Source organism: Patiria miniata, unplaced genomic scaffold (assembly GCF_015706575.1).
Source record: "Patiria miniata isolate m_02_andy unplaced genomic scaffold, ASM1570657v1 HiC_scaffold_9, whole genome shotgun sequence".
Lineage (NCBI taxonomy): Eukaryota > Metazoa > Echinodermata > Asteroidea > Valvatida > Asterinidae > Patiria > Patiria miniata.
Window position 1 is genome coordinate 6,032,744 of NW_024037076.1, and position 26,549 is coordinate 6,059,292.

Genomic DNA, 26,549 nt, shown 5'->3' on the forward strand with positions numbered 1-26,549 from the left:
CTCACTTTCGTGCCTACACTGGTATACACACCTGTGAAAAAAGGCTCAAATTAACGGAACTCTTCTCTGCATGCTAGTCGGAAGGGGAAAAAAATGTTTTCAAAAATGCATCAGCTCACAGAGCCTCCCGTCCTTGTAATTGTTTGCATCCCACGAAATGTAAAGAAATGAGGAAACGGCGGCCCTGATGGTGCCGATAGCGAGTCCCACTCCTTGATAAACTCTGATTCACGGCAGCAACTCTCTTGGAATAATAATTATCCTACAACAAATTAATATCGACGATTTATTTCCTGACCGGTTTTCCTTGGCCTTGCTATTTTCTCAGCCATAAAATCACTTCTCAAAGAATTAAATTCTGTGCTTAATAAGAATTCCTGGTGGCGGCCATTCTCCTTCCCATTTTATTTTTTGATGTAGTAGCGGCATGTATGATTACGCCCCTTCCCAATAAACCCGTGGCACTGTTGCCTTCGCCGTGGCGCTTTTGCCTTCGCCGTGGCGCTTTTGCGCTTGCCGTGGCGCTTTTGCGCTTGCCGTGGCGCTTTTGCGCTTGCCGCGGCGCTTTTTGTTTTGCCGTGGCGCTTTTTCTTTTGCCGTGGCGCTTTTTGTTTTGCCGTGGCGCTTTTTCTTTTGCCGCGGCGCTTTTTGTTTTGCCGTGGCGCTTTTTCTTTTGCCGTGGCGCTTTTGCGCTTGCCGTGGCGCTGTTGCGCTTGCCGCGGCGCTGTTGCGCTTGCCGCGGCGCTGTTGCGCTTGCCGCGGCGCTTTTGCGCTTGCCGCGGCGCTTTTGCGCTTGCCGTGGCGCTTTTGCTTTTGCCGTGACAGTTGTGGGCCACCGTATATACATGATCATCAAACTTTGCAAAAAGTCATTACTAGCGCACTCTCGTAAAAAGTGGGCGGCAACCATTCTACACAAAACCCCAAGCGCCGGGGGTTTTGTGTACAAACCTTATCAGTTGGCCGATCACACTCAATTGACTTCGGCAAAACCGCAAGCCTCATTATAAAGACTAAGTTAACCAGACCAACTTTTACGAGAGTGTGTTCCTAATGGTACGGTGGTCATCTCGCTACTAGTGGGCTTTCAAAAAGAACTTTTCCAAATGGGAAAGACACTTTGGAAATATCCAATCAGTTAGGATATTATGCTTCATGAATTTCTGAATAAACAAGCACATTTTTAAACAGTATTGAATTACTATTACATTTTCATTTTTTTCGGTGTGGTTGGCGGGAGCTAGACCATGGAGGAAGGAATTCCTTCCTCCATGGCTTAGCTATCACCATCGCTCGATACCATCACACTCTCGTAAAAAGTGGCCGGCAACCATTCTACACAAAACCCCAACTAGCTGTTCTCGCTGTGATGAACCAATACTGGCGCGATTTATGTATGCTTGCGCAAACAATAGTTTGCAGCTAGGCGCAGCGCAATCAGGAGATCGCGCTGATCCACTGCTCACGCACTACAAGGAAATAGAGGCACACGATGGGCGTTCCATACATAGCTAGCAGTGTGACAATGGCGGTTGATGACGATGGAAGTGTGTTGGTAATTATAAAGTTACATTTTTATTTTTCATGGGCGTTTGGTTAAGCATCAATCTAGGTATCAGTCTCAAGGTATGCTGGATTTTTTTATTGCAGCATTGAAAAAGCAACATGATGTAGGTTAAGGAATTAGAATAGCTTGCATCGCTATGCTCTAGTACGGCTGGTGGGGAGGAGGTCTAGTTTACTTTTGAGACACATCATCATTTTTTGCATGTTCATTTGCATATGATGTAGGCCCATACACCACCATGTATTGAGTGGTACGGTAGGCTACCTGGCTATGACCGGATCTGCATGGGTTTTCTCTGTTCCTTCCTGTGGCTGTGACTGTGACTGAGTGTGGTCGGCTGTGATGTGGCGCACATTGAATTTTGTAATAGTAGATTATGCCGGATCTGGCTTTCTTTTAGTTTTACTTTATAGGCAACAACTAAACAAGGAAAAAATGTTGCATCCTGACGCCACTTTTTTCATCATATATCGTCAGTCCACCTAAAACGACGAGGATCTATTTTGGACAACGTGCGTGCGCTGCAAGCTTAGCATTACCTTGGCCGATTATGGTGACTCAAGGATAGATGTAGGCCTATGCCTAGTCCATTATCTTAATGAAGGTCAGTCATTGCAAAAATGTTGAAAAGACATGAATCTGGGACTGAGAATATTAGGCCTATTATTAATTTTCAAAATATCAGTGGTAATAAACCAAGGATTCCTCAAAAGCGCCCTAGGCACTGTATTACCATTAGGCCCCAGCCTGAAGAAACCTGTGGAGAGAAGACAATTTGCTCTTTTCACACTTCCGCCATGGGCATGCAGAGCCTCGATCTGGCAACTTTACACAATGAATAAAGCCAGTTCAGTGATTCTCATGTCAGGGTTCAGATCACTGAACCGGCAATTTTTATTCTGTAAACTTTCCAGATCGAGGCTCTGCATGCCCAATGGCGGAGTGTGAAAAGAGCGAATGAGAAGAAATTACAGTTAAAGAGGTGGGAGGAAAAGCCCAGAAGAATATTCTGGGGAAAACCCACGGAATCAGGTAGGGACTGAAAACCTAATCCACATATTGGCCCAGGCGGGATTCGAACCCGGGTCACGGCGGTGGAAGGCGAGGAAAGTACCGCTACGCCAACCTGATTTAGTGGGAAACATTTTAAATTTGGTTAAAAAATACTTTGAAAATGCACGCAAGTCTCCATAGGCTTTGTACACAATCAAATAAGTGGCGTCTGGCATTCTTTCTGCTACGTGTAACTTAGTACTAGGCCGAGTAAAAAAACAAAATACATTGTTTTTGTAGGCCTAGTTTCTCGTTCGAGCTTTCTGAAAGAAATGATGGAGGCGGGCGTTTTGGGGTGTTTTTTTTTTCAACAATAACATGGCTGATTTTCCAAGATGGCAGATGGATTCTTCAATTTTCTTGAGTCTCTTGCAGATATTTGTAACTTGGCTCTACATGTATGTAATTTTTCTGCTATTACATGTTACCAAGCAATGAATTCCTTTGACTGTTTTACAGGGATGCTGATGCAATAAGACAGGATGCCGATCCAAGCACCACAGTGGACGGAGTTTCTCTCGTGTCCGGTTTGCTACAACGAGTTCGATGAGAGCGTCCGGCGGCCCATCAGCCTCGGCTGCGGGCACACCGTCTGCAAGATGTGCCTGGGCCAGCTGCATCGCAAGCAGTGTCCGTTCGACCAGACCGAAATCACACGCGACATTGATGAGTTGCCGGCCAACTATGCCTTACTGCAACTGGTCGGGGCTGAGCTGGCTCAAGAACAGGAAGACAGATTACCGAGATCCATCGTGAATGGATACCTGAGGCATTACGCGGCTGCCAAGAGCTGTGTGGAAGATCTTGCTTGGTACCTTAAACCCTTAGGCAAAGGTATGTACGTGAACTTTAAAGCTATAGTCCATCATTTGCAGCTATCCAAAAAGTAACTGGCGTAATTATTGTTGAAATTTAACATACTTGGTTGACAGATAGTAAGGGGACAAAACTCCCTGTGAAATTATTCTTTCGGGCAAGCTGTCATTTTGAAGAAATAAACAAAAGAAGGTCTTTCCAACACTGCTTCTTAAGACGCAACGTAGGAAATGTAAATTAGTAGTTCGTTTTGTTATTTGGCGAAGTGCCCCAAGCATTGGCACCACGCATACGCACGCGCGGTTGCTATAATTCGTCGGATCAGTGCGCGACATCGCGTAGCTGCAATCGGCTCAGTGTCTCAGACGCTGAATTCAGGCCCAATTCAAAACATGATTCAGCAACTTTTGATTTGAAATTGAGATCCTAGAATGCTGTTTTTCTCGGAATATACAGCTGAAGCTGAGCTGAAACTTCATCAGGTTAGTTGTTCAGTACCCTTCTTTAGATTTTGAGCACTTTTGTTGCTTCAAACGAACAAAATGCACAAATTACAAATGATGGACTATGTCTTTAAATAGATACATGTAATGTGCATACATGTATTTGTCATTCTATAAATTTTAGAGTGGGACATTTGCCCTTTCCCTGTTACGGGCTCCGTGCACAAGTACCCCCTCAACGGTAAGAAAGGGAGAGTTAGGAATGACTACTTGGAGAGACATTTGAATGCATTGCTGAAGACGCCTGACGCTCACACAAAGACGCTATTGGTTGGTGCACAAAATTAGTCGTGCGTACTTCGAGCTATACGCGCGCGAACCAGTACGCGCACGTGGTGTGTCCTGTCCAAGGGGCTCTCGTAGCGGTGCAAACGCACCCTCTCTAATTCACGCACGGAGCCAATAGTCATACTTGCCATTCAAGTATCATTGAAAATGAGATCAAATTATTCTCATTTGCAGGGAAGAATGCATTAACCCTTAACCTTCCCAAACCCTCTTTGCAAAACGGAGGATTTTGCAGGATTGAGGCTATATGGCAAAAATGTGTGGCTGATTTTGGTGGTTGCATGGTCTTAGGCTGGACCTTGTGTTGTTTATGCTCAGCCATGCATAAATTTAGGCCAAGATTATACTTGAAATCCTCCACACTGCTCCAGGATGTCACTGGCTCTGCCTCAACATATTGACGGTGATTGCTGGAGGATTTTGCAGGATTGCGGCAGTGGTCACCCCTCCAAGGACCACATGAATAACGGAAGATTTTGCAGGATTGAGGCTGTATGCAATTTTTACATGGAGGCAGTTGGAGGATTTTACAGGATTGAGGTTGCATCCTAGCAAAAATGCCCAGGGAATTGGGGTTAAGCCTTCTATTTTGTTGTGACACAGGCTAAAGAAAACAATTGGAACATTCCCCAATTTGCTCCATGGTCTCTGATTGTGACCGCATTCACTCGCTAGTGGTCTTCTTGGTTACTGAATAGCCTGCCCATTCGACTGATCAGAGAAATCCCAGCCATTATTTTTCACCATTACAGCTCTGGAGGGCATTGCATGCGGCATCTCACTCTTCACTTTTTGTTGGAATAGGAACATCCGGGGAAATCGGATAACCGTTATTCAGTTTGAATCAAATGAGGATAATTGGATTTTGAAATCTCTGCTTTCTCCTACCACTAGTTTTGTATGCTCTTGGGGTGAATTAGCGTTGTGCATCGGGTCGGGTTGACCAGACCAAACTGACCCAAAACATTTGTAGATATAAATCAAATCCAAACCGAAACCAATCTGAACTCCCTCAAATCGACCCAACCCAAAACGGAACCGACCCCAAAAATCCCCGAATATCTGGCTTGGGCAAACTGTGTCCATTTTTTGTGCCTGAACTTACCCGCGTCGCGGAAAATCATCATCTTTCAGTGACTGAATCATACTGTACGGCACTCACAATGTAATCTACTGGTGGGCCTACTGTTGTAGACCGCAAACCATTTTGGTCGTACCGGGCACAGTGACTCTACAATAAATATTCACCGTGTGAATTTCTGAACTGTTTCGGGGGGGGGGGGGGGGGGTTTGGTTTAGTTCGGGTTTTCCCAAAATGGCTTAACCGACTCGACCTGAAAATCACAAACGCAAAATCGAAATCGACCCGACTGAAATGATGGAGAAACCGACGTGACCCGAAACTGTGAAATGATGGACAAACCGACCCAACCCGAAGTTGGTTTCGGGTCGGTTTCAGGTTGGGCTGCACAACACTAGAGTAAACCACTCCATCAGCTTCATCTTGAGGCCATTTGCGCCCCTCGTGCTTACAAAAAGGTGGTTAAAAAGCGCCCTCTCTCATGCACGGAGCATATAACATTTTGTTTTGTCCATGCACAGCTGCCAGTGCCAGTAGCTCCAGTGCCAGTGGTTGTGCCTTGAGTAAACCCATGCAACGCAAGCTAGTAGCGTTAGTCAACTGCCAGCTAGTAGAGGAAGAGGGCCGATCACGGGCCATGCGTGCTGCTAGGTCACTGGGTGAACGGACAGTCACGGAGCTCATACTACAGCATCAAAACCAACAGCAACTGTCGGCCAATCTGTGGGCTGCGGTCCGGGCAAGAGGATGCCAGTTTCTTGGGCCAGGTAATTCACTCACACGCACTTGATCATAGAAGTACAACACGGTTTGAAGGGAAGTAGTGAAAAATAATACATGTAGATGGGTACAGTCGACTCTCGTTAATACACTCTCAGCCAGATCCTAGCCAAAATGTTTGAAAGTCAGAATTTTGTATTAAGAGAAGCGCTGGTTGTATTCAGTGTGTGCACATAAATGCACGGTCAAGACCAAGGCCTTATGTTCATTTTTAATCTATAGCACCTGTATTATATTGCGTGTGTGCACTAAAGAATCAATAAAACCATAGAGTGCTTGGTTGGTTTCGGGAGCTACAGGGAGTAATAGGCAGGGCGGTATCTGGCGCTACAAGTGACTAAAGGACTAACAGTATACAATATAACATGGTTTGAGGACGGACAGTCGATATTCACTCCCCAAGGTATTGGAAGTTGACAAACCAGTTTTTCAACAAACTTTGCCTCGGGAACTAGTTTGTCAACTGCCAATACCGAGGGGAGCTAATATCAATTATCCACCCGAAATAAACTATGTTATATTTGTTTTACTATACCTCATACATATTCAGTTGCCGAAATTTCCCGTTGCGGTATGCACCTTGTCCAGCTCACCAGGAGAAACTTGCCAAGGTCACCAGAAGAATATTATTGCTCAACCTCAGAAAAGTTCAGTTCGTTTACAATACAGTAACTACGGTTGAAATACAGTTGTTTGTGGACAACTTTTTTTTAATACAGGAGGCATCTTTATTGTCCACAATATTCTCCAGTTTGGCATCATTGAGCTCGGGAAAACGCTAAATAACATTTGCGTGTGCAACCATCTTTTCATGTGTAGCTAGCTAGGGCGATGTTCGCGCGTGCATACTGTACCCGTGCGACAGTTCCACGATTGCTTTGTAAAGCGCAAGCATAGAGGGCTGTCTCACGGGTAACCCGTGCGACAGTTTACTACGCATGTGAATACTTGCGCGCTTGGTAAACAGCAAAAATAGCTTCTGACACGTGATGGTGAATGGACCAGTGAGATTTTGGCTTTTGATCATGAATATGTATGAGGTACGGTAAACAAAATATTGACACAGTTTGTATCAATGAGCTCAACTGTACTTCATTGCCAACTATACTGTACCTTATTTTGAACCCCATGTTTTAATTTTGGCAGCGATGCAAGAAGAGACCTTGAAGCTGGTGCTGTTAGCCTTGGAGGACGGAGCTGCTTTGTCTCGCAAGGTCCTGGTCATGTTTGTAGTTCAGAAACTAGAGCAGCAATTTCCCCAAGCATCCAAGACCAGCGTTGGCCACGTTGTTCAGTTGCTGTATCGAGCATCTTGCTTCATTGTGACAAAACGGGACGAAGAATCATCGCTCATGCAACTCAAAGATGAGGTTAGTTTTACTGCCGGTTTTAACACGTTGACTGCTGACTACGAAAACTGTCGTAGTGACAGGCGTACTGGATTTTGCCACTACAATTATACATGTACATTTATGTACTTATAGTAAATTAAAGGCTTTTGTAATGTAAACTGAATATACTGGCGCGGCTGAGAACGCAACAAATTAGAGAACAAAAATTTATTGAATGGTTATATTCAAATTATCAAATTATTGTTTTTTATTAAGAATCAAATAAATATGCGTGCATGCGTACATCACATACATGTAGTTGGCAAGGGGGGGGGGGTGTTGTGTAAAAGTGTCATCGGCAGTTAATGTGATAAATATGTAATCTCTTAGCTCTGCATAAAATTCAAACTTTCTAACCTAACTGGTTTTTTTCCTTGAGTGTTCTTAATTAGGAAAAACAAACTCTGGTGTTTTTTTTGGGGTTTTTTTCGGGGGGGAGGGGGGGGGGGTCCTGCAACCCTTTGGGAAAAGTTGTTTTGGGCGGTTACTTTTTCGCACAAATATATTTGCCCTGTGAGTAGACTGGTTCCTGGTCCCCACATTGGGGCTGGAACCAGTCTGTCTACCCTGCACGAACAAAATTATTGTTGAGCTGCAAAAAGTTGTATTGATATAAAAAAAGAGCAATTTTTAAAAGAAAACATTGAATGTAGTGTTTTATTGGCAGGTTGATTACCAATGTGATGCAAGTATAAAAATATTCAAACATGCTTGTAACAAGACTCTTACACAACTGAAGTTCATCAGGTTTTTAAAGTCATTTTATGTATGCTTTGAGTCTAGAACTCTTGCAATCGAAGACATAATGACTGGTCTTTATCATGTTCATTGTTGGAATTTTGAATGCGTCAAAAATAAAAGATTTCTTCGGCCTAGAGGCACATACACGTTCTGTCAATATCCTTTGTTCTTCCATACCTGAAGAAAATACAAAAACATGCAGTTCTGTAAGCTGTAACTGTGGCTAAGTTTAATTGCTATTATAACTACATGTGTAATTTTGCCTGCTTTTATAGTTCCGGAACTACGATGCTCTGCGAAGAGAACATGATGCCCAGATAGTACACATAGCAATGGAGGCAGGACTACGCATCTCCCCTGAGCAATGGTCCTCACTGCTATATGGAGATCTGAATCACAAGTCACATATGCAGTCCATCATTGATAAGGTAAGATGGACTTCTGTTTTTACATACGTATAGCGAATTTTCTGTATGTTGTGCAGTGTGGTCCAATAGTTAAGGTTGAACCCTGACAGCAAACATGGTGTTTGTGTTCTTGGGCAAGACACTTGACTACAATTGCCCCTCTAGACCCTGGAGTAAAAAGGGTAGAGACTAGATTGCACTGATCTTGAGCTGCCACTGAAAACTGGTTTGATTATTGGAGTGTGGAGTCAATCGAATAAGTCTGAATATTCGAAACGCGGTGATCAGGTTTTACGTGAGCCGGCCTGAATTGCCTGCACCAGTCAGGAACTGCACATGCCAGTCAGGTCTGCATGTGCACACCGCTTAAAAATTTGCATTTTGCCGATTGGGATTTAAACGAGCCGCCTGTCTAAAATTAGCAATGAGTGGATCAGAACAATAAACCACTGAAAGCAGGCCTGGACATTAACCGCGGCCACCACGGCCATTGGCTGGCCGCATGTCTTCGCATCAGACAGCATGCGCATGCATGTCGCATAGCACATGTAGCATGCATATGCTGATTATTAGTGCTGTGCAATTGGTATAAAATGGTTCCCGCCGCGTGCTATAACAAAGTGTTAGTAATGATGGAGGGTCCGGGAACAGTCGATGGCCGACATAACAGTGTACATCACATTCGAAATTGGCATCATCAAAATTGCAAGCAGACATTGTCACCGAAAAAGATTTCTGCGATTTTTTTTTTTTTCACAGAACTTGATCTCTCTTTTCTGTAAATGGTTTGACTTATTGAGATTTCACTGTATATGTTTCATTTCTAGCTGCAAACCCCGGCATCATTTGCATCTAGTATCCAAGAGCTGACTATTGCATTACAGCGATCGGCCGACCCAGGACAACTCACTAAGCTGATTCCCTATCTGGATCAGTTAGCTGCTATAGACCCTAATCCAGGTACAACTATCATTGCTATTTTTAACTTCTGTCCAGGCTATGTTCAAGTTTCATCCCGAAAAGTAAATTTGATTTTCAAACTGCTATTTTTTCAAGCAATACGAAAGTTTTTCTTGTTCGAATTGAGACATTGAATGAAAAGATCTGCCTTCATTAAAGTCAGTATATACATGCTTTTTCAGCAGTTAAATTTTCTTTTCCGAACAACTTTTTAAAAGAATATATAATGTCCTGTAACAAATAAAATTATCTTTTTTGGTTAGAATAAAACAAATAGTTGAACTTAAATAGGAGACGAAATTGTTTGTGTTGAGTGGCATTGGGTGTGCATTTTCGGGTAGTACGGGTACCCAATTGAAAAAAAAAAAAGTTTAAAGAAGCAAACCCCAACATTTAAATCTTGCGAGTAGCTGTTCAGATTGTCTATAAAGGTCCATAGATTAGTACCACATCGGTGTGTCAGTACAGCAAAATAAAAGTGTGTACAGTGAGCTCAATAGGCCCATATCAGCTTTAACCCTAACCTTCCAGGGTATTTTTGGCTAGAAACCCTGCCAAACGTAGCAACATGCACCACTTGTCTAAGTGACAAGCCTGCCCAGTGCAGCAAGATCCATCAGGCAAAAAGTCTCAAGACCAAACTGCCTCAGAGTCTGTGGTCCCCGAACTCATTTGGGAAATTTCCGTTTGTAGTTCGTTTTTGATTCGGCGAAGACGTCTATGGGTGCGCGCAAGCGTTGACACGTTGCACACGCGTGGGTGGTTGCTATAATTTGTCGGTTCAGTGCATGACATCGTGTAGCTGCAATCGGCTGAATGAGAACGTGTCCCGGATGCTGATTTCAGCTGCAATTCAAAACATGACTCGGCAACTTTTGAATTTTAATCGAGGTCCTAGAATATTGTTTTCTCGGAATATTCAGCATTCACCGAGCTAAAAACTTCATTAGGTTAGTTGATAAGCACCCTTCTTATGATATTGGGCACTTTTGTACTTCAAACGAAAAAAAATACACAAATAACAATTGATATACTCTACCTTTATATGCACTTTATCATTTGTTTGATATCGTTTATACAGATGCTGGCATACCTAGTTGGAGTGATTTGGAGGATGCCATGGTAGCAGTCAAGACTGTGGTCACGGGCTTGGTAGAGTTTGTACAGAATCACAACATGAACAAGAAAACACTGGAACAACAGGTATGTCGAGCCCATACAAGTAGCACTATCAAGGCAGTGTCTCAAAGCATTTGGATTAAAGGTAGAGTGGACATTTGCAGCTATCCAAAAAGTGACCGTCCAAATACTGTTAAAAAAAGCTTACTTAGTTTAAAGATAGTAATGACACTAAACTCCCTGTGAAATTATTCCTTCTGGCATGCTGTCATTTTGAAGAAAACAACAAAAGAGGGTCATTTATAAAGATGTGTCAAGTGACACATTTTTGGAAATTTTCGTTCGTATTTGGTTTGTAATTGATTACTCTGTTCTTGTTATTTGCAGCAGACGCAGAATATTAAGTACAAGACCAGTATGTGCAGGGACATAACTCAGAAGAGAGGCTGCCCTCGTGGAAACAACTGCACTTTTGCACATTCTGAGGAAGAATTAGAAAGGTAAAAATTTCTGTTTTTAAATTTCAAAACTTCAGATATGTAGTGGCCTCCGCTCCAGTAACAACTTAAGAGTTCCACGCACATTCAAAAAGGCAGGGGACAGGGCCTTCTCAGTGTCTGGTCCCCGATGTTGGAATTCCTTGTCACACATTATCCGCAACATCAGTTCTCTTGACAACTTTAAGGGCAGACTGAAAACTGATCTGTTTTCTTCACATAATCTGTAACTTGTCTTCTGGAGTTGTCCTTTAGTCGTGCATTGATACTTGCGAAAATGTGCGCTATAAATCATGTTATTATTATCTGCACATTTCAAAATATAGATTGTTTCTCCTGACATGTTTAAACTTGTGTGTTTTATATCAACACAAAAAAAATAATTATCTAAAAGTTGAACAAAGAAAATTGGCTGGAGCAGGGCTTGAACCTGCGACCTCCAGATTGCCGTTCTGGTGCTCTACCAACTGAGCTATCCAGCCCTATGTTAGCGGTTCCCCATTTGTCAATTTCTTGTTCAAGGGGCGCTAGTCAGAAGCCATAAACCCGTATATGCCATGTAGCCAGGGATCACACCCAAAGTCATGATGCTAGCAACATTATAAATACTACAAACTGGGATCACTCAAAAGAGAACATTTAAAAATTACTTAGTTTCTATTTTGACGTTTGCAATCATCTAATAAAAGGCGTACAATTTAGGTTACTTTTGCACACAAACAGAATTTGTATAGAAACATGGATGCGCCTAGCAGGCAACATTGTGTACAGCCAGTTAGCTCTCCTGTAAATAAAACCGTCAGCACGTGTGGGACAATTTTATCATAGTTGCCGGGCCGGATAGGGCCGGCTGCGATAGGTAACACGGTAGCAATTTACGATGTTCATTTCTCAACGTCATCAAGTCAAAGTATAACTTTGTTTGCACAACAAAAATAAGATTCATCCTTCAACTTGTGTTGAATAGCATGTGGAAATTGCTGTGCCTATTTTTGTCAAACGTGCGCGGTACACACATGTTTGTTCGAACAGGGGAACGGCCTATCTATATGCTTTTCATTGTCGCCCAATACATTGTACCATGGACATGTACATTATACAATTCCGAAGCCAAACCGAACCGAAGTTCGGAGGAAAAAATCAAACCGCAACCGAACCGAACCGAACTTTGAGGATCAGTTGCAGCACTAATCTAGTTCCTTGTGCTAAACCAAACCCACAATATTTGTTTTTCATAGGTACCGGGCTAAGAGTCGACGCATGCTCTCCGCATTGAACCGTCAGATGAGCTCCCAGAACAAAGCGTCAGAGGGACCCAGAGCACCCAAGCTCATTGCCAAGGGAGTCAACGAAGACGGACTGACTTCAGAAGATCGCCATCATTTGTTGGAGCTACAACAGCACATTGCCTCACGAAGCAAAAGGTACAGTACGAAAGTGATGTGTTCTGTCAAAATGGTACACTTGGCATGTCCAGGCAGCTGGTCCAAAAATTATTTTTGGAAATTGCTGAAATGTGGATCTTTCCCTGTGCCATTGTGATCAATTTATTGAAACAGACATTCCTTTGAAGTTAGTATCGTCACAAACTTGAAAGCAGAGAAGTTTCCTGATTCAAGTTTTCGGTAATGCAGGTCTGAAATTGTTACACCTCAAAAAGTTACACCCCAAATCATCTTTGGAGACAAATTGACAATCTGAAATTTTTACAGTATTATTTTCAAAACATGTAGAATTTGCACCCAAGAAAATTGAAAATAGAAAAAAATCAGCCCAACATTGCAAAAGATTTACATTACATCAAAGAGACATCCCTGAATTTTTGTCGTAATAAATTCTTTAAAATGTATTGCATCTTATTTTAATCTCTTTCTAAACAGAGATGAGTCATCAATATCAACCATGTCAGACACAGACATGCAGAGGCATTCAAATGGTCAGTAAAAGTAATTCAATACATTGTCCATAAAAGGATTATTTATTTTGGATGATGATTTTTATTCAATAATATACATTTGTTGACTGCTTAGATGTGAAACATGGATATTTAACACCTTAGATCTGTTTATATGTATCCCTGTGGATTATAAGTATGCATCCATAGATGGCTGCAAAGCTAACAATCTTTATGGCTCAGTAGCAGGTCTTCAAGGGAGTGTAGGGATTTAAGCCTTGAATAATGTGACAAGAAATCTTGGTGAGTTTGTTTCTGTTGAACAGATGCTGAAGGACGTCACGATATAACCCAATCCCCCATACTGCATTCTATGGTAAGCAAGGCTGAGCATCATCAGGCAAGGCAACCGGCCCTAGTGCCCCCTCCATCAGAAAACCCAAGGCGCCAAGTATCCTATGCAACGTCGACGGACCGACAACGGGGGGAGAGTTACGAAGAGCAGCAAAACCCCCACGTACAGATTTCATTGTCAAGCACCTACGTTCATCCGCCGGGGGCGGTGTGCCACTTGTACACCACGCCTCAGCCAGTGTACAGTCACCAGTATTCTAATAACTTCACTGCTCATACTGGTGCGATAGAACCGTCCAATTCAAGTCGGTCAATGACCAGCCATGAGACAGTTGGTCATGACCCCCTGGCCAACTGGGACATGCCTGACGGACCATCACGTGAGCCGTATCGATACGACCAGGATTCTGCCAAGCGCACTGTCGGAGCGGGAAAACCATCTATGAAATCACCAGTGATGCACACATGGAACGTCAGTGGCAATAACACACACAAGGTATATATCCTGATAATATATTATACACATTTTGACTGCTTCGAGTGGTGTGGTCAAACTAGTCCCCCGAGGGAAAATAGAAAACTCCATGAATCATCATGGGAGGCTAGTTTTACTAGGGGAGCTGTGGTCCAATGGTTATGGTGGTCAACTCATGCGCCGTGGTACGCGGGAAACATGGTGCTTGTGTTCTTGGGCTCGACACTTTATACTCGATACTTAAAGCTATAGTCCATCATTTGCAGCCATCCGAAAAGTAACTGGCGTAATTATTGTTGAAAAACAAACTTGGTTGAAAGATAGTAAGGGGACTAAACTCCCTGTGAAATTATTCTTTCTGGGAAGCTGTCATTTTGAAGTAATCAACGAAAGAAGGCATTTCCAACGGTGATTCTTAAGAAGCACCATAGGAAAATTTAAATTAGTAGTTCGTTTTGTTATTCAGCGCAGTGCGCACAAGTATTGGAACGACGCACACGCGCGCGCGGTTGTTATAATTCATCGGATCAGTGCGCGACGTCGCGTATAGCTGCAATTCAAAACAATTCAAAACATGATTCAGTAACTTTTGATTTGAAATTGAGATCTTAGAATGCTGTTTTTCTCGGAATATACAGCTGAAGCTGAGCTGAAACTTCATCAAGTAAGTTGTTCAGTATCCTTCATTAGATTTTGAACACGTTTGTTGCTTCAAACGAACAAAATGCACTAATTACAAATGATGGACTATAGCTTTAACTTGTACAAATTACAAAGTTCAGAGGTATCGGGGACCCTATATCGGGGACCCTAAATTTAAAGACAAATTATTGTCAGAAAGCTTACTTGGATTAAAGATCGTACTAAACACCCTTTGAAAACTATTCTGTCTTGCTTACTGTCATTTAGGAGAAATCAAGAAATGTAGGCGATTTCCAACAATCAGTCATCAGCATTGGAAATAAAGAATAATATTAACAAAATATTGTTTCGAGATCAAAAGTTCGTGCGACGTTTTTCACTTTTTCTCAAAAAGTGTAATATCCACCGAGCTGAAAGTTTAGCTGGTTAGGTTTTGAACATTCTTCTTTGGATTTTGAGTGGTGTTATTATTGGAAACACACAAAATGCATCAAGTGCAAATGATCCTATATGCCTTTAACCCTTTAGCATGTTCAGTCACTGTAACACCCGAAGACACCCTGCCTATTACTCACTGTAGCCTTTGAAACACCTGAGCACTCTGTGGTTTTATTAAATTTCTCAGTGAAAAAATAAGGGAATGAATGTGTGCTTGGGAGATGTTAAACACTCTGTTTAATGCCAGGTTGGAGTCTGGATGCTGATAATTACCCAAGCCGAAATACCTTTTCGGTAACAAAATCTAAATTTTTTGGTCCAAAAGTCTAAACAAGTCAAAAATTATAAATCTTAAACGATTTCAATCAACAGAACACCCCTCTAGCTTTACAATGGTAAGGCCCTCTGGTAAACAACTCCTTATATGGAGATTGATGCGTGCGTCATGCGTACTGCGTGATGTAGCGCACAACGCAGATGTACCGTTGTAGTGCGAATGTAGGACTATGAAATACTGGCTCACTGTTAGTGTTGCGCTTGCCTATGTGAGGATTGTGAACGTTCAACCAGTAAAACGGTGCTGGCACCAGATTTCATAGGAGTCCAAATTTCATATGACACTGGAAAAGTGTTAAAGACCAGCCAGCCATGTCTTTATCAACCATTTAAAACTGGCCACATGACGGGCTCTCGACCAATAGGAATGGGTAAACTGTCTTGGGTATTTATGAATACAATGCAATACAATGAAGCCCAGGTGCTAATAGATTAAAAGTTGATCCAATTATATTCCAGGTATTTCATACAGAATACTTTGGCAAGATGACCTGTTCACTTTTGTGCCATGAAGATTTCGTAGAGCCGTATTTTACTTTTGTATTTCGTTAATACCTTTTGTTTTAATTCCTTTTTCATTTATTTATTTATTTATTTATATATTTTGAAATTCTTTTTGACTTAAGGATGTCTCTCTTGGCGAGCTGTGTGAGCGCAAACAAGAAATCCTACATCAATTGAAAGGATTCAGCAGCGAAGAAAGCAAGAATCCGTGGGATAGAAACGATTGCCTGACCAAAACAGTCACGTCACTCTGGACCATCCCTTCCGATTCAGTCTCTAAAAAGTCAGTACCTGTATTCTACAACCTATTTCATGTACTCATGATAAACCTCGGCCTCATTGTTGATTACAATACAGTGTGTATCGAAAAAAATGCAAACAAAATATAACTGAATGCCAGACGTAGAATGTGTCACCAGCATAGATAATATAGGTATGGTTTGAAAGATACGCCTTTCCACTTTAAAATGAGACATCAAACGTCCAAATCTGATAATTTTTGACAGAGTTATGAGTAATTTTCCAAGAGAGGTCAAATTGACCATGGGACCAAGTTTTCAATTTTAGGCATTGGGCTGAAGGTAGCCTAATTGCCTCTGTGTGGATATTTGCCTGGCCTACAGGCAAATACAGGCAACACAATTCTAAACACTTTCCTGCTATCACCTCATGCTAAAAATGTTAAGCATGTAAACATGTTTACAAACTGATAGCAAGAAAGTGTTTAGAATTGTGTTTACTCGCTAAACATATTTTTTGTACGACGGGCAAATATCCATACGGAGGCAATTAGGCTACTTTCATCCTAATGCCTAACATCGAAAATTTTGATACACTTTGTATGCAAACCCTAACTCCCTAGGATGATTTATGAGGAACATTCCTCTTCCTTGCAAATTCTTCACACAAGTCAGTGTAACAATATTTGCTATCAAATAGTAACCTCCCAAATCCATCCATTTCTGAAAATTACAGCAGAAGCAAATGTTGTATATTCCCTTTAAAGAAGTGCACTTTTCAATAAAATTATCAACCAAAAGGGAATGTCATAAAGTGTTCCTCAGAAAATTTATCTCATGGAACTTATAACTCTGGTTTTTTTTTCCATATGCAAAGGACATCCAGTTTGAGTCAAGAGGACACAGTATGCTACAATCCATGGACAAGCCAAGCCCCGTTCTTGATGGTGCGACCAGTTAAAGAGACTAACACCAACTACACGATGACATACATCAAGGCACACGTCCGGCACATGTCGGTGGACGAGCCCCTTGGCACCGTCAAAGATAAGCCGATGGGAACCCACGAGTTGTCAGAGTTCAAGAAGATGTCGTTGCAAGACCTGGAGCACACATTGCAGAAGGTTAGTGTTGCCCTGGTTTATGTACAGGGTGAGTCAAAAAAAAAACGAAACCCAAATGTCAGGATCCCGGACCATTGTTTTAGTGAAGTTCTGCATGTAGCACTTTCCAAATCTAGGAAATGAAAGCCCAATTCATAAGCTTTCTTTTAGAATAAGAATCATTTAGATTGGATTGGGCTTTCATATCCTAGATTTTGAAAGTGCTGCATGCTTAACTTCACTAAAACAATAGTCCCGACATTTGAGTTTCGCTTTTTTTACTCGCCCTGTACATATCTTCATTTGAAAATGCAGCTTACCTATGGGGGCTCTTAGACCTGTTTGGGGCACGTGTGGTCTAGCGGTGGAGCACAGAATTCATGATCGTGAGGTTGTGGGTTCGAGCCCCGCCGTGGCCATACGTGTTGTGCCCTTGAGTAAGGCGCTTTACCTCAATTACTCCTCTCAACCCAGGTGTTAAATGGGTACCGGCATTATTAAATGTTGGGAAGGTAACAGACTCGCTGTAGAGGAGGTGTGGCGATCCCCCCACAGCAGCATATGAGTCTGGCCCAATCGCTAAGGAAAGAGAGATGGGCATGCTGTTCCTGTGAACACAGGTTCGTCCCCTTTACTTACTTACTTTAGACCTGTTTCTGTCCTTATAATAAACATCGCAAAAAAAGAAAATCCAACCTCATTGGAGGGGTCATAATCTTGAATCTCATTTATACATGTTGTTAGCTACATTTTGATACCTTGTTTGCTAACAAAAATTGTAAATCGTCCAACATTGACAACAATTTTTAAAATCGGTGAAAAATGATGCAGTTTGAAAAGTTGCAAATTGAAAGATTATATTAGGAGAAAGTGCTAAGCGCAAACAAACACGCCTGTCATTGGCCCCTATCAACTGCGCAGCGTCCGAACAAAGTGCAGGTAATTGAATTTCGCGTGCTCCCATGCGTTCAAGCACTGTGAGATCGATAATCCCTGCGGTTTGTTTCGGGCAGTGTAACATTGTATTGTCACGCAGGAATTTCCACTCGCGTACTCTTTCAATTGTCAACTTTTCAAACTGCATCATTTTTCATAAACTTTTACTAGTACTGGACCAAGTCCGCCTAAATCCATCACTGACCCTGCTCCACATAATGCTTTAGGACCAAATCCGCTATAGTCCACCACAAGACCACCACTACCATATGTGGATTTTGATGGACTTGGTACTCATGGCTTGCCTACCAAAATCCCCAAAATGGGGGAGTAGATTTGAATGGATTTGAGAAGGTTTGGGTTAATGTTACATCTAGAAGAGCTGAAGTGATCACAATTTTTCGGTTGCATGTATTTCCCAGGTGAAGCAGGAGGATGAACACGCAGGCAGCTCTCACCATGAACGCAGACATAAAATTCAACTGGTGATGGACCGACGAGAACAGCAGAAGAATACCACATGGGAAATGCCTGCAGGTAGGATTGGCCTTAGGTAGCATAGGCGCTGCTGCTTCAATCGAAGGAAGCGTCTTCAAGATTGGCTCTCTGTGCTCTTCAAAAAGCTCGATGTTGACCTTGATTGTTTTATTGTTAACAAAGAAAATTATGGTTTTTGGAGAGAGGGGTATGCGCACTCCTCTGAAAGAGGGCTTTTATGTCAGGTTGCTTTTGTGCAAAAGCCAATCTGCTGTGCAAGTAGACTGGTTCCTGGTCCGCCAAATTGTTGATACTGAAAGTGCGGCAGATACCATTCTACCCTCGAGGCATGAATTATTGTAAAAAGGCCTGCAAATAATACAAAGCTTGCAACCATGTGTCATTTTCATACCTGCCAACCTTTCTGAAATTGGCGGGATCATTACGAAAATACGAGCTGTATTCCGAATTACGAATTTATCGCCCTTTATTACGAAGTTCCTCAAAATCGTTTACATTGTTAATTAAATACCATGATTTTATGAACAGAAACAATAAAATTAACTTTTTTCCCCCTCGAAATATCCTGCAGTATCTACAGATTAATCACGAAAGGAAGGGTGTGCACATGTATACATATATACCATGTACCTATACGTGATATTGGTATAGCTGGTACATGCACTATATTAATGTACACGCATATGAAAATGACTGTGCAGATTGATTATTATTTTGCATTTTGAAAAGCTGGCAGGTAGGCCTATGCATTTTTAAACTAATTGCTAAACTTGGGTCATTTTTCCTAACTTTTGTATAACCTAACTTTTGAATTACTTTTGTAGTGCTAGAAATTGGAAATTTAAAACCAAATATATTTTTTAGGGTGAAACTGGAAAACAGCACACGGTATATCTTTAGGGTTAATCCATGAAGCCCAGCAGGGCCCCAGTGTTAAACATGTGTGGTGCTTCTACTTGTAATTAGGGAATAACAGTGTGAGGACCTGGTCTTCACTGCATGATAATGACCGGGTTGGGGGATGGCCACTGTTAATGGACCGAGCCATAGCGAAAAAAAATTACAACAAATTTTTTTTCATATTTTTACATGACGGAGGAAGCTGAAATTTTGTTAACATATTCCTTATGTCCAGAATTACAAAGAAGCTCGGTTTAGATAAAGTAAATATGTCCGTGGGCGACGTGTTTGCAAAAATTAATCGCAGATTCACGCTTTGGTCGTAAACATCCTCAGTACGAACGTGTCGTGTGAAGACGTTTACGCGCGCGTATCATGGCACGCCCGGCATAGCTACTGTGTTGCATGCGCGCGTGTAAGTCTTCACACGATGGTGGTTGGCTGTATTGTTACAAGCTACCGTAGGACTTTTGCATATTCGGCCAATCATTGGCTTACATGATGCTGGATCAATGCTGGTTCGGGGGCAATTCGCTTGTTCTTGAAGCCGGTCTTTATATCACATATTAATACACCCCCACGTGATTGAGTCTCAACCAATCAGAAGCTATCAACATTCCAAGGTATTTATTAATGCAAAATAACTTACAGGCAAACACATTTTCGGTCCAATGAGCTCATCTGTGACTTCTTTTTAACTGTAATTTGTATAGGAGCCCCTGCCAACACAGTAGACAGGCAAGCCAAGCCGAGATCGCATCCCTACACATCGGATGATGATCAGAGAAACATGATGAGATACTACCAGACATTCTCATCAGCACCTCCCCCTGAGCTCCAGCCTACCCGGCATGGAAGGTCCCCTATGTTCAAGTCATCACGGACGGCTTTCAAATCCACAGGACCCATCCAGGTACAGTAGGCTTGAACAGTTCTCTGGAGGGCCATGGCTTTGTGGTGTGGAGCATTGAATTCGTGGTCTGCAGGTAATTCTGCAGGTTTGGGGTTCGAGTTCGGCCTGGAGTTGTGGTGCATGTACCACAAGTCGGATTTGGTTGAAACTTGGTATGTAGGTAAACCGGGATGTGTTATAGGTAAAAGTAAATGACGTCATCATGTGATATTTTTTATGGCTTATTTGCATGTATTTTTTTTTACCTTTTTGCCATATCTCATCAACAGTACATGCTGTATTCAGAATTCTTTTTGTAATACCTTTGTTAGGTCATAGGTATTTACACATACATAGGGCTGTGCATCGGAACTGAGTACCCGACTGTTAATGTCAACTTTGCAAATTACTTAGTAACTTCTCAGTCAATGAAAAAGAAATGTTTCGAATGTCGGTGGGAAAATGAAAAACAGGATACATGAAAAACCAAAACCAATTTCACGTTTATGATGTTTGCAAAAGTTGCAGTTTTCACCACATGGGTAAAAACAGTATACAGAGCTGGCCATTCATGCACTGGTGTTGGTAAAAAAATCTAATCAATTTGTACTTGTACCAAGGACCACCCCTAAAATAAATTTCATTCAAATCCATCCAAAAGTGTTCCAAGTTACATGTATCTTGTGAACAAACTAACAAACTAACCAAATCAGATGAAAACATAACCTTCTTGGAGGAGCTAATCATCTCTCATGGCTCAACATTCAAGATATTTTATGGACACTGTTAAAAAGAATGAAAATTGCAATCACAGTATAAATAATCGTATTAAAATACTTTGAGGCTCCGCTCAACATACACTGGTTTTTCTTAATATCACCTGCAAAGAAAGGTTGGCTCTCAAAGAAATAGCGGTAGTGGTGTGAACACCTGAACATCTCAAGAGTGCACTTTCCTGAAGTTACGATGATATTGTCTATAATCCTCAGTTAATAGATTAGATAAATATAACATGATGTTTATCGTTAAAAATCATACCTCGGAAAATATCTTCAAACTAATTTCATTTTTGGTTACTTTCTCTATAATGTTCCCAAAAATGTGATTTCATTCGACTTCTCTCAAGGCTTGTACTAAATTATGTTTTTGGGATTTTTTTCTGTTTTTTGTTTTTTTAAGGTTCATGCTGGTCCTTCACTTGAAACCAACCCTGTCACCTTGACGCAAGATTGCCATGTTGCACCTTCATTCCAGTCTTCACCAAGTGAAGGCTATCACTACCTTGGTCACCCTACACAGGATCCATGTTATCCTATATCACGATCAATGAATACACCTTCAAAGGCACATGAAGGCGAACATTTTCAGCCAGTGTAAGTTCCTCTCTGTGGAAATTGTTTTTGTTACTGAAAGTCTTCTTTAATTTTTGTATTCATATACTTGGCATGCATAAATATCTGGGACATCTTTGAATAAGTTCATCTGGATTGTTTGTCAGAATATTTCTGAAGGTTCTTTTTGACAAATCCAATAAGAATCTTGTGAAGATGTTACGCACAAATTAGTGACGTTTCACTGCTAAGCTAGCTTCTTCAGCTAGCAGCTTCTTGTGGTCCTTACGCTCAGCCGTGCATAAATTTAGGTCTATATTATACTTGAAATTCTCCGCACTGCTCCAGGATGTCACTGGCTCTGCCTTAATATATTGACAAGAATTTTGCAGGATTGAGGCAGTGGTCACCGCTCCAAGGACCACATTTAAGAAATAACGGAGGATTTTGCAAGATTGAGGCTGTGTTTGCTACTTTTACATGGAGGCAGTTGGAGGATTTTGCAGGATTGAGTTTACATCCTACCAAAAATGCCCAGGGAGTTAGGGTTAATTTAAAATGGTAGAACTAAATGTTAACCTTTCCATTTTTAAAACTTTTTACTGAAAAGGTTTTCCTGAATGGAAATGATGATACTAGTTTGATGGGGCAGTTATAAACATGATGTTTAAAACAGGTTTGGGGCCAATGGTGTTTAAGGCTGTGTAATACAAATCTCTCTTCATCGCTATCAAGGGATATAAAAAGGGAGGTAAAAACTGGGGTGACTTCATCAGCAGTCGTGTGACCTCGTCTTAAAGGTGCATATGTTAAAGCCCTGTATCGAGAGAACTACAAGTCCAGTTAGATTGAAACTTGGTATGTGTGTAGACAGGGACGTGTTATAGGTAAGAATTGAGGTGATGTTATGATGAAGTTATCATGGGTCATGTGACATCTCAAAGATGCATATTGTAAAGTCCTATATCTAGAGAACTATAAGACTTGCCAAAACACCACATACGTCGTGGAACTTTGTTCATACAAGAAATTGATCATTTAACTGACTGCACATTGATGAAAAAAAGCATCAAGTCATAGCAAGAATCATTATGTGAAAAGCCCTATGTGCTGTTCATTTAAGAGACATAAACTTCTATTTTCTTTTAGTTTTTCTTCTTTTTTTTGGTTTCTTTTTTTTTTACAAGAAAATCTCTGTCTTTGTATTTCAGGCAAAGAGAGTGTGATATTGAGATGCAACTGAAAAATGAGTTGGCGGATGTGTCCCAAGAAATCCAAAAGAAGGTCCTGAACAAGGTAAATGACTGAGTCACAGAATTACATTAAACAGTGGAATGTTTGTTGACCTGTTCAATCTGTACTTTTTTGTAGTATCTTTGTGTTGCTTTATTCCAAATCCTCCAAAATCCTCTTTGCAAAATGGAGGAATTTGCAGGATTGAGGCTATATGGCAAAAATGTGTGGCTGATTTTGGAGGATGCACTGTGTCAAGGTCTTGGGTCGGACCTTGTGTTGTTTATGCCCAGCCGTGCATAAATTTAGGCCTAGATCATACTTGAAATCCTCCGCACTGCTCCAGGATGTCAATGGCTCTGCCTCAACATATTGACAGTGATTGCTGGAGGATTGAGGCAGTGGTCACCCCTCCAAGGACCACATTCAAGAAATAATGGAGGATTTTGCAGAATTGAGGCTGTGTGCAGTAAATTCATAGAGACAGTTGGAGGATTTTGCAGAATTGAGGTTGTATCCTTGCCAAAAAATGCCCTGGGAGTAAGGGTTAATATCCAAATTAGCATAGTCTGTGACAGCTTGGCTCAAATAACAGTTCCTTTGTGTGAGATTGTAACTAGTGAATCATGTAGCTAGTGTGAGCAAATTAATTAGCAGTTGTCCTTTTGATGGAATATGATGTAACATTATAAGATGATGTTTTTTCTTGTGTAGAATGCTCAGGACATTGTTCTGTTGGAGCAGGCTGCCCATGCATTGGATCCAGGTGCCTTCATTCCTACAACTCGCCATCCAGTCAGTGTATATGTAAGTGAAGTCTTAGACATGTATAAACCTGTACATTGGGGGGGGGGGAGTATGACATCCTTAACCGTAACAGTGATCTGATACACGGTACCCTGTGGAGACATGTGCATAATAGGGAACAAAAGATTGTTTACATCTCCACAGGGCAATTTCTATAGGTGAATACATCTCCATAAGGTTATCACGAAATAGATATATGGATTTTACTCAAAAACTAGGAATTTCCAAGTGTGTTGATCGTCGCAAATTAAAGTATTTTATGTCAGGGATATTTAGTCTGAATTTCAGCTCAGGAAATTAATTCTGGTTAAAATAGGAACGTTTTGAAACTACACTTAAATGACTCCACAAGGATACCAATTCCAGTATGTGTGGTTCGTGGGTTTAAACGAACATATTGCTGGAACTTGCATACGTGTGGCCTTAAGATATATAAAATATATCAGTATGACGTCCTTAACCCTAACGGCCCCCAACCCTTCAAAATCGAACTGCGTGTTTTGTTGGAATCTGTTGGAGTGAGTAGACACTTAGTAAGCTGATTATGCTTTACATGTTGTTTAGCATACCACCATAATCAGAGTCCAACAGTTTGGGTGTAGAGTTTACCATATGGTGTTGGTATTTGCAAGAGTGAGGAAGGTTCCTAGTAAATCGCTCAAAGGGGTTAGGGTTAATGCACACCAAAGTGCCAGGGAGGTCAAGCCACTTTTTAATTTCGAGTTTGTCATGGCTGGGGCGGTGAGTCCAAGGGTGTGGCTCTGGTTATCATGAATTTGTTTTGTTAGATTGTAGATCAGATTGGATTGTTTTATTTTATTAGATTTGTTCTATTAGACTGACCTTTTTCTGGTCCCAGAGAGCCAGCCTATCCTCGTCGTACTTATATTGCTATCGTATGGGGTTACCCCGTAATGTCAGTGAAAGAATGGCCAGGGACGGCTAGTGCGTAAAGTGCTTGCCTCTCACCACTGTGGTCCGGGTTTGATTCCCGGCTCGGACCATATGTGAGTTGTGCGTTGATTCTCTTCTGTGCCACATGGGTTTTTCTCTGGGTTCTCCGGTTTTCCTTCCGCAAAAATCAAGTCTTTTGATCTCTGGCTGTGCTCTGCAATCAGACATGGGTCGTATGGCGGCTGCCAAAGGCACCTTTACATGCCTTCGGCCTCGACCACGTTATAGCCGCGTCCTTCGCAATTCAGCTTCTCGGCTGCGAGTAAGGATGATTAGCCTCCCAAATTATTATTATTAAATCCGGCCCAGTGTGTAAACCAGATGCATGAAAGGACTTCCAGTCAATAGTCATTGCGGATCAGCCAAACAGAGCTTTTGTGTTCTCTACGATCAGCTTTACAAGGCTAGCCAAGTCTAATTTAAAATTTATTTCTGGTATAAGATTATCATTAAAATTGTGCTGTATTTATGTATTCTAGGAATCTGTGAATGATGCAGCAATCGCCAAGCATCTTCAGCAACAGGAACTGGAGAAATACAAGGCCCATCGCATGCGTAACCTCACTCAGGCGTCGCCTCCACAAACAGACAGTCATCATCCAGGTAGTGACTCTATGTTGCAAACTCTTTACTCCTACTTCTCAAAAAAATGACTAATAACTTAAATACCTGAGATAGTCTTTGACATTGGGTCAGAAATATGTGTGTGGTTCCTAGTAAATCATGCTATGGAGTTAAGGTTAACCCTAACCCCCTAGGCCCTTTTTGCTAGGAACCATCCTCAATCCTCCAAAATCCACCAACATTTTGCAACATCGCCTAAATTCTTCAAAATCGTCACACAGTCCTTCCTCATCGTCAATCCTCAAAAATCCTCCTCATCTCAAAATTTTGCACTCATGTTCAAATGAAGGATAACCAGTGCCTAAATCCTTCAAAATCATCAGACAGTCCTGCCTCAAAATGGATTCATCCTCAATCCTCCAAAATCCTCCAAAATTTTGCAACATCGCCTAAATCCTTCAAAATCATCAGACAGTCCTGCCTCAAAATGGATTCATCGTCAATCCTCCAAAATCTTCCTCATCTTCAAACACCATCTATCCTCAATCCTCAAAAATCATTGTGTTTCTCAAACACCATTCATCCTCAATCCTCCAAAATCCTCATGTGCTTCAACACCATTCATCCTCAATCCTCTAAAATCATCGTTTTTCTCAAACACCATTCATCCTCAATCCTCAAAATCCTCCAAAACTGCAATGAGGATTTTGGAGGATTGATCTGAGGTGGGTTAGGGTTAAAATATAAAATGCTCAAGTTTGTACAAACCAAGACATGATCAAATGACTTGCTATGTGTCAAGTTTCATCGGAATACCTGCTACTTGTAAAATACATCAAAGGTATCATATTATAAGAATTGTATTTTTGTTCATTTCCCATTCTGCAGGTCATAAGTGAGTAATATATGTACCGGAAATAACAGCAGCATGGGGTGAAATGGTGAGTTTAACATCACTCTCCAGTATGGATTCATTGCAGTATTGATCATATGCCATGTTGAGAGCACTATCGTCCCAATCTGTCATTAAACCATATCTCCACTGTGAAGAATTGCTTATAGGTAAAAATATTGCATTTTAAAAGTTGATTATGCTGATTTCATTTAACCAGTTCAGGCCAGGATTAATTTGACATTGACCAGACTGGACAGGCGCTGGGTTGTTTTCAGGAACCTCGATGCCAGACAGGTTCAGGCCGTCATCTGCAGGTAGCACACCCTGATATTTCTGGCCTCGCTCGCTGCG

The 26,549-nt window shown here is 41.5% G+C and overlaps 1 protein-coding gene and 1 non-coding gene across 4 annotated transcripts; one reads left to right on the plus strand and one right to left on the minus strand.

Annotated features, from left to right (window-relative positions):
- Positions 1-1,455: 1,455 nt before the first annotated feature.
- On the plus strand, positions 1,456-26,549 carry LOC119720576. Of its 3 annotated transcripts, XM_038190301.1 has the most exons (21): positions 1,456-1,555; positions 3,080-3,454; positions 5,830-6,075; positions 7,235-7,458; positions 8,496-8,648; positions 9,455-9,587; positions 10,669-10,790; positions 11,094-11,206; positions 12,442-12,627; positions 13,084-13,139; positions 13,424-13,947; positions 15,969-16,129; positions 16,963-17,209; positions 18,547-18,661; positions 20,236-20,435; positions 21,594-21,787; positions 22,957-23,041; positions 23,693-23,785; positions 25,219-25,342; positions 26,192-26,244; positions 26,416-26,549. In XM_038190301.1, exons 2-20 carry the CDS (start codon positions 3,103-3,105, stop codon positions 26,200-26,202), a joined length of 3,339 nt encoding a protein of 1,112 aa, XP_038046229.1. In that variant the 5' UTR covers positions 1,456-1,555; positions 3,080-3,102; the 3' UTR covers positions 26,203-26,244; positions 26,416-26,549. The 3 variants fall into 3 exon arrangements, with proteins under 3 accessions (XP_038046229.1, XP_038046228.1, XP_038046230.1); XM_038190300.1 differs by having other exon boundaries at positions 26,192-26,549; XM_038190302.1 differs by having other exon boundaries at positions 11,097-11,206; positions 26,192-26,549.
- On the minus strand, positions 11,613-11,685 carry Trnaa-ggc. The gene has a single exon. It is a non-coding gene; the product is annotated as a tRNA-Ala (tRNA).

Coding starts and splice junctions, on each gene's coding strand:
- LOC119720576 (XM_038190300.1), top strand. CDS start 3,103: ATGCCGATCCAAGCACCACAGTGGACGGAGTTTCTCTCGTGTCCGGTT. Junction 8,649..9,454: donor TGCAGTCCATCATTGATAAG/GTAAGATGGACT, acceptor TTTCATTTCTAG/CTGCAAACCCCGGCATCATT. Junction 9,588..10,668: donor TGCTATAGACCCTAATCCAG/GTACAACTATCA, acceptor TCGTTTATACAG/ATGCTGGCATACCTAGTTGG.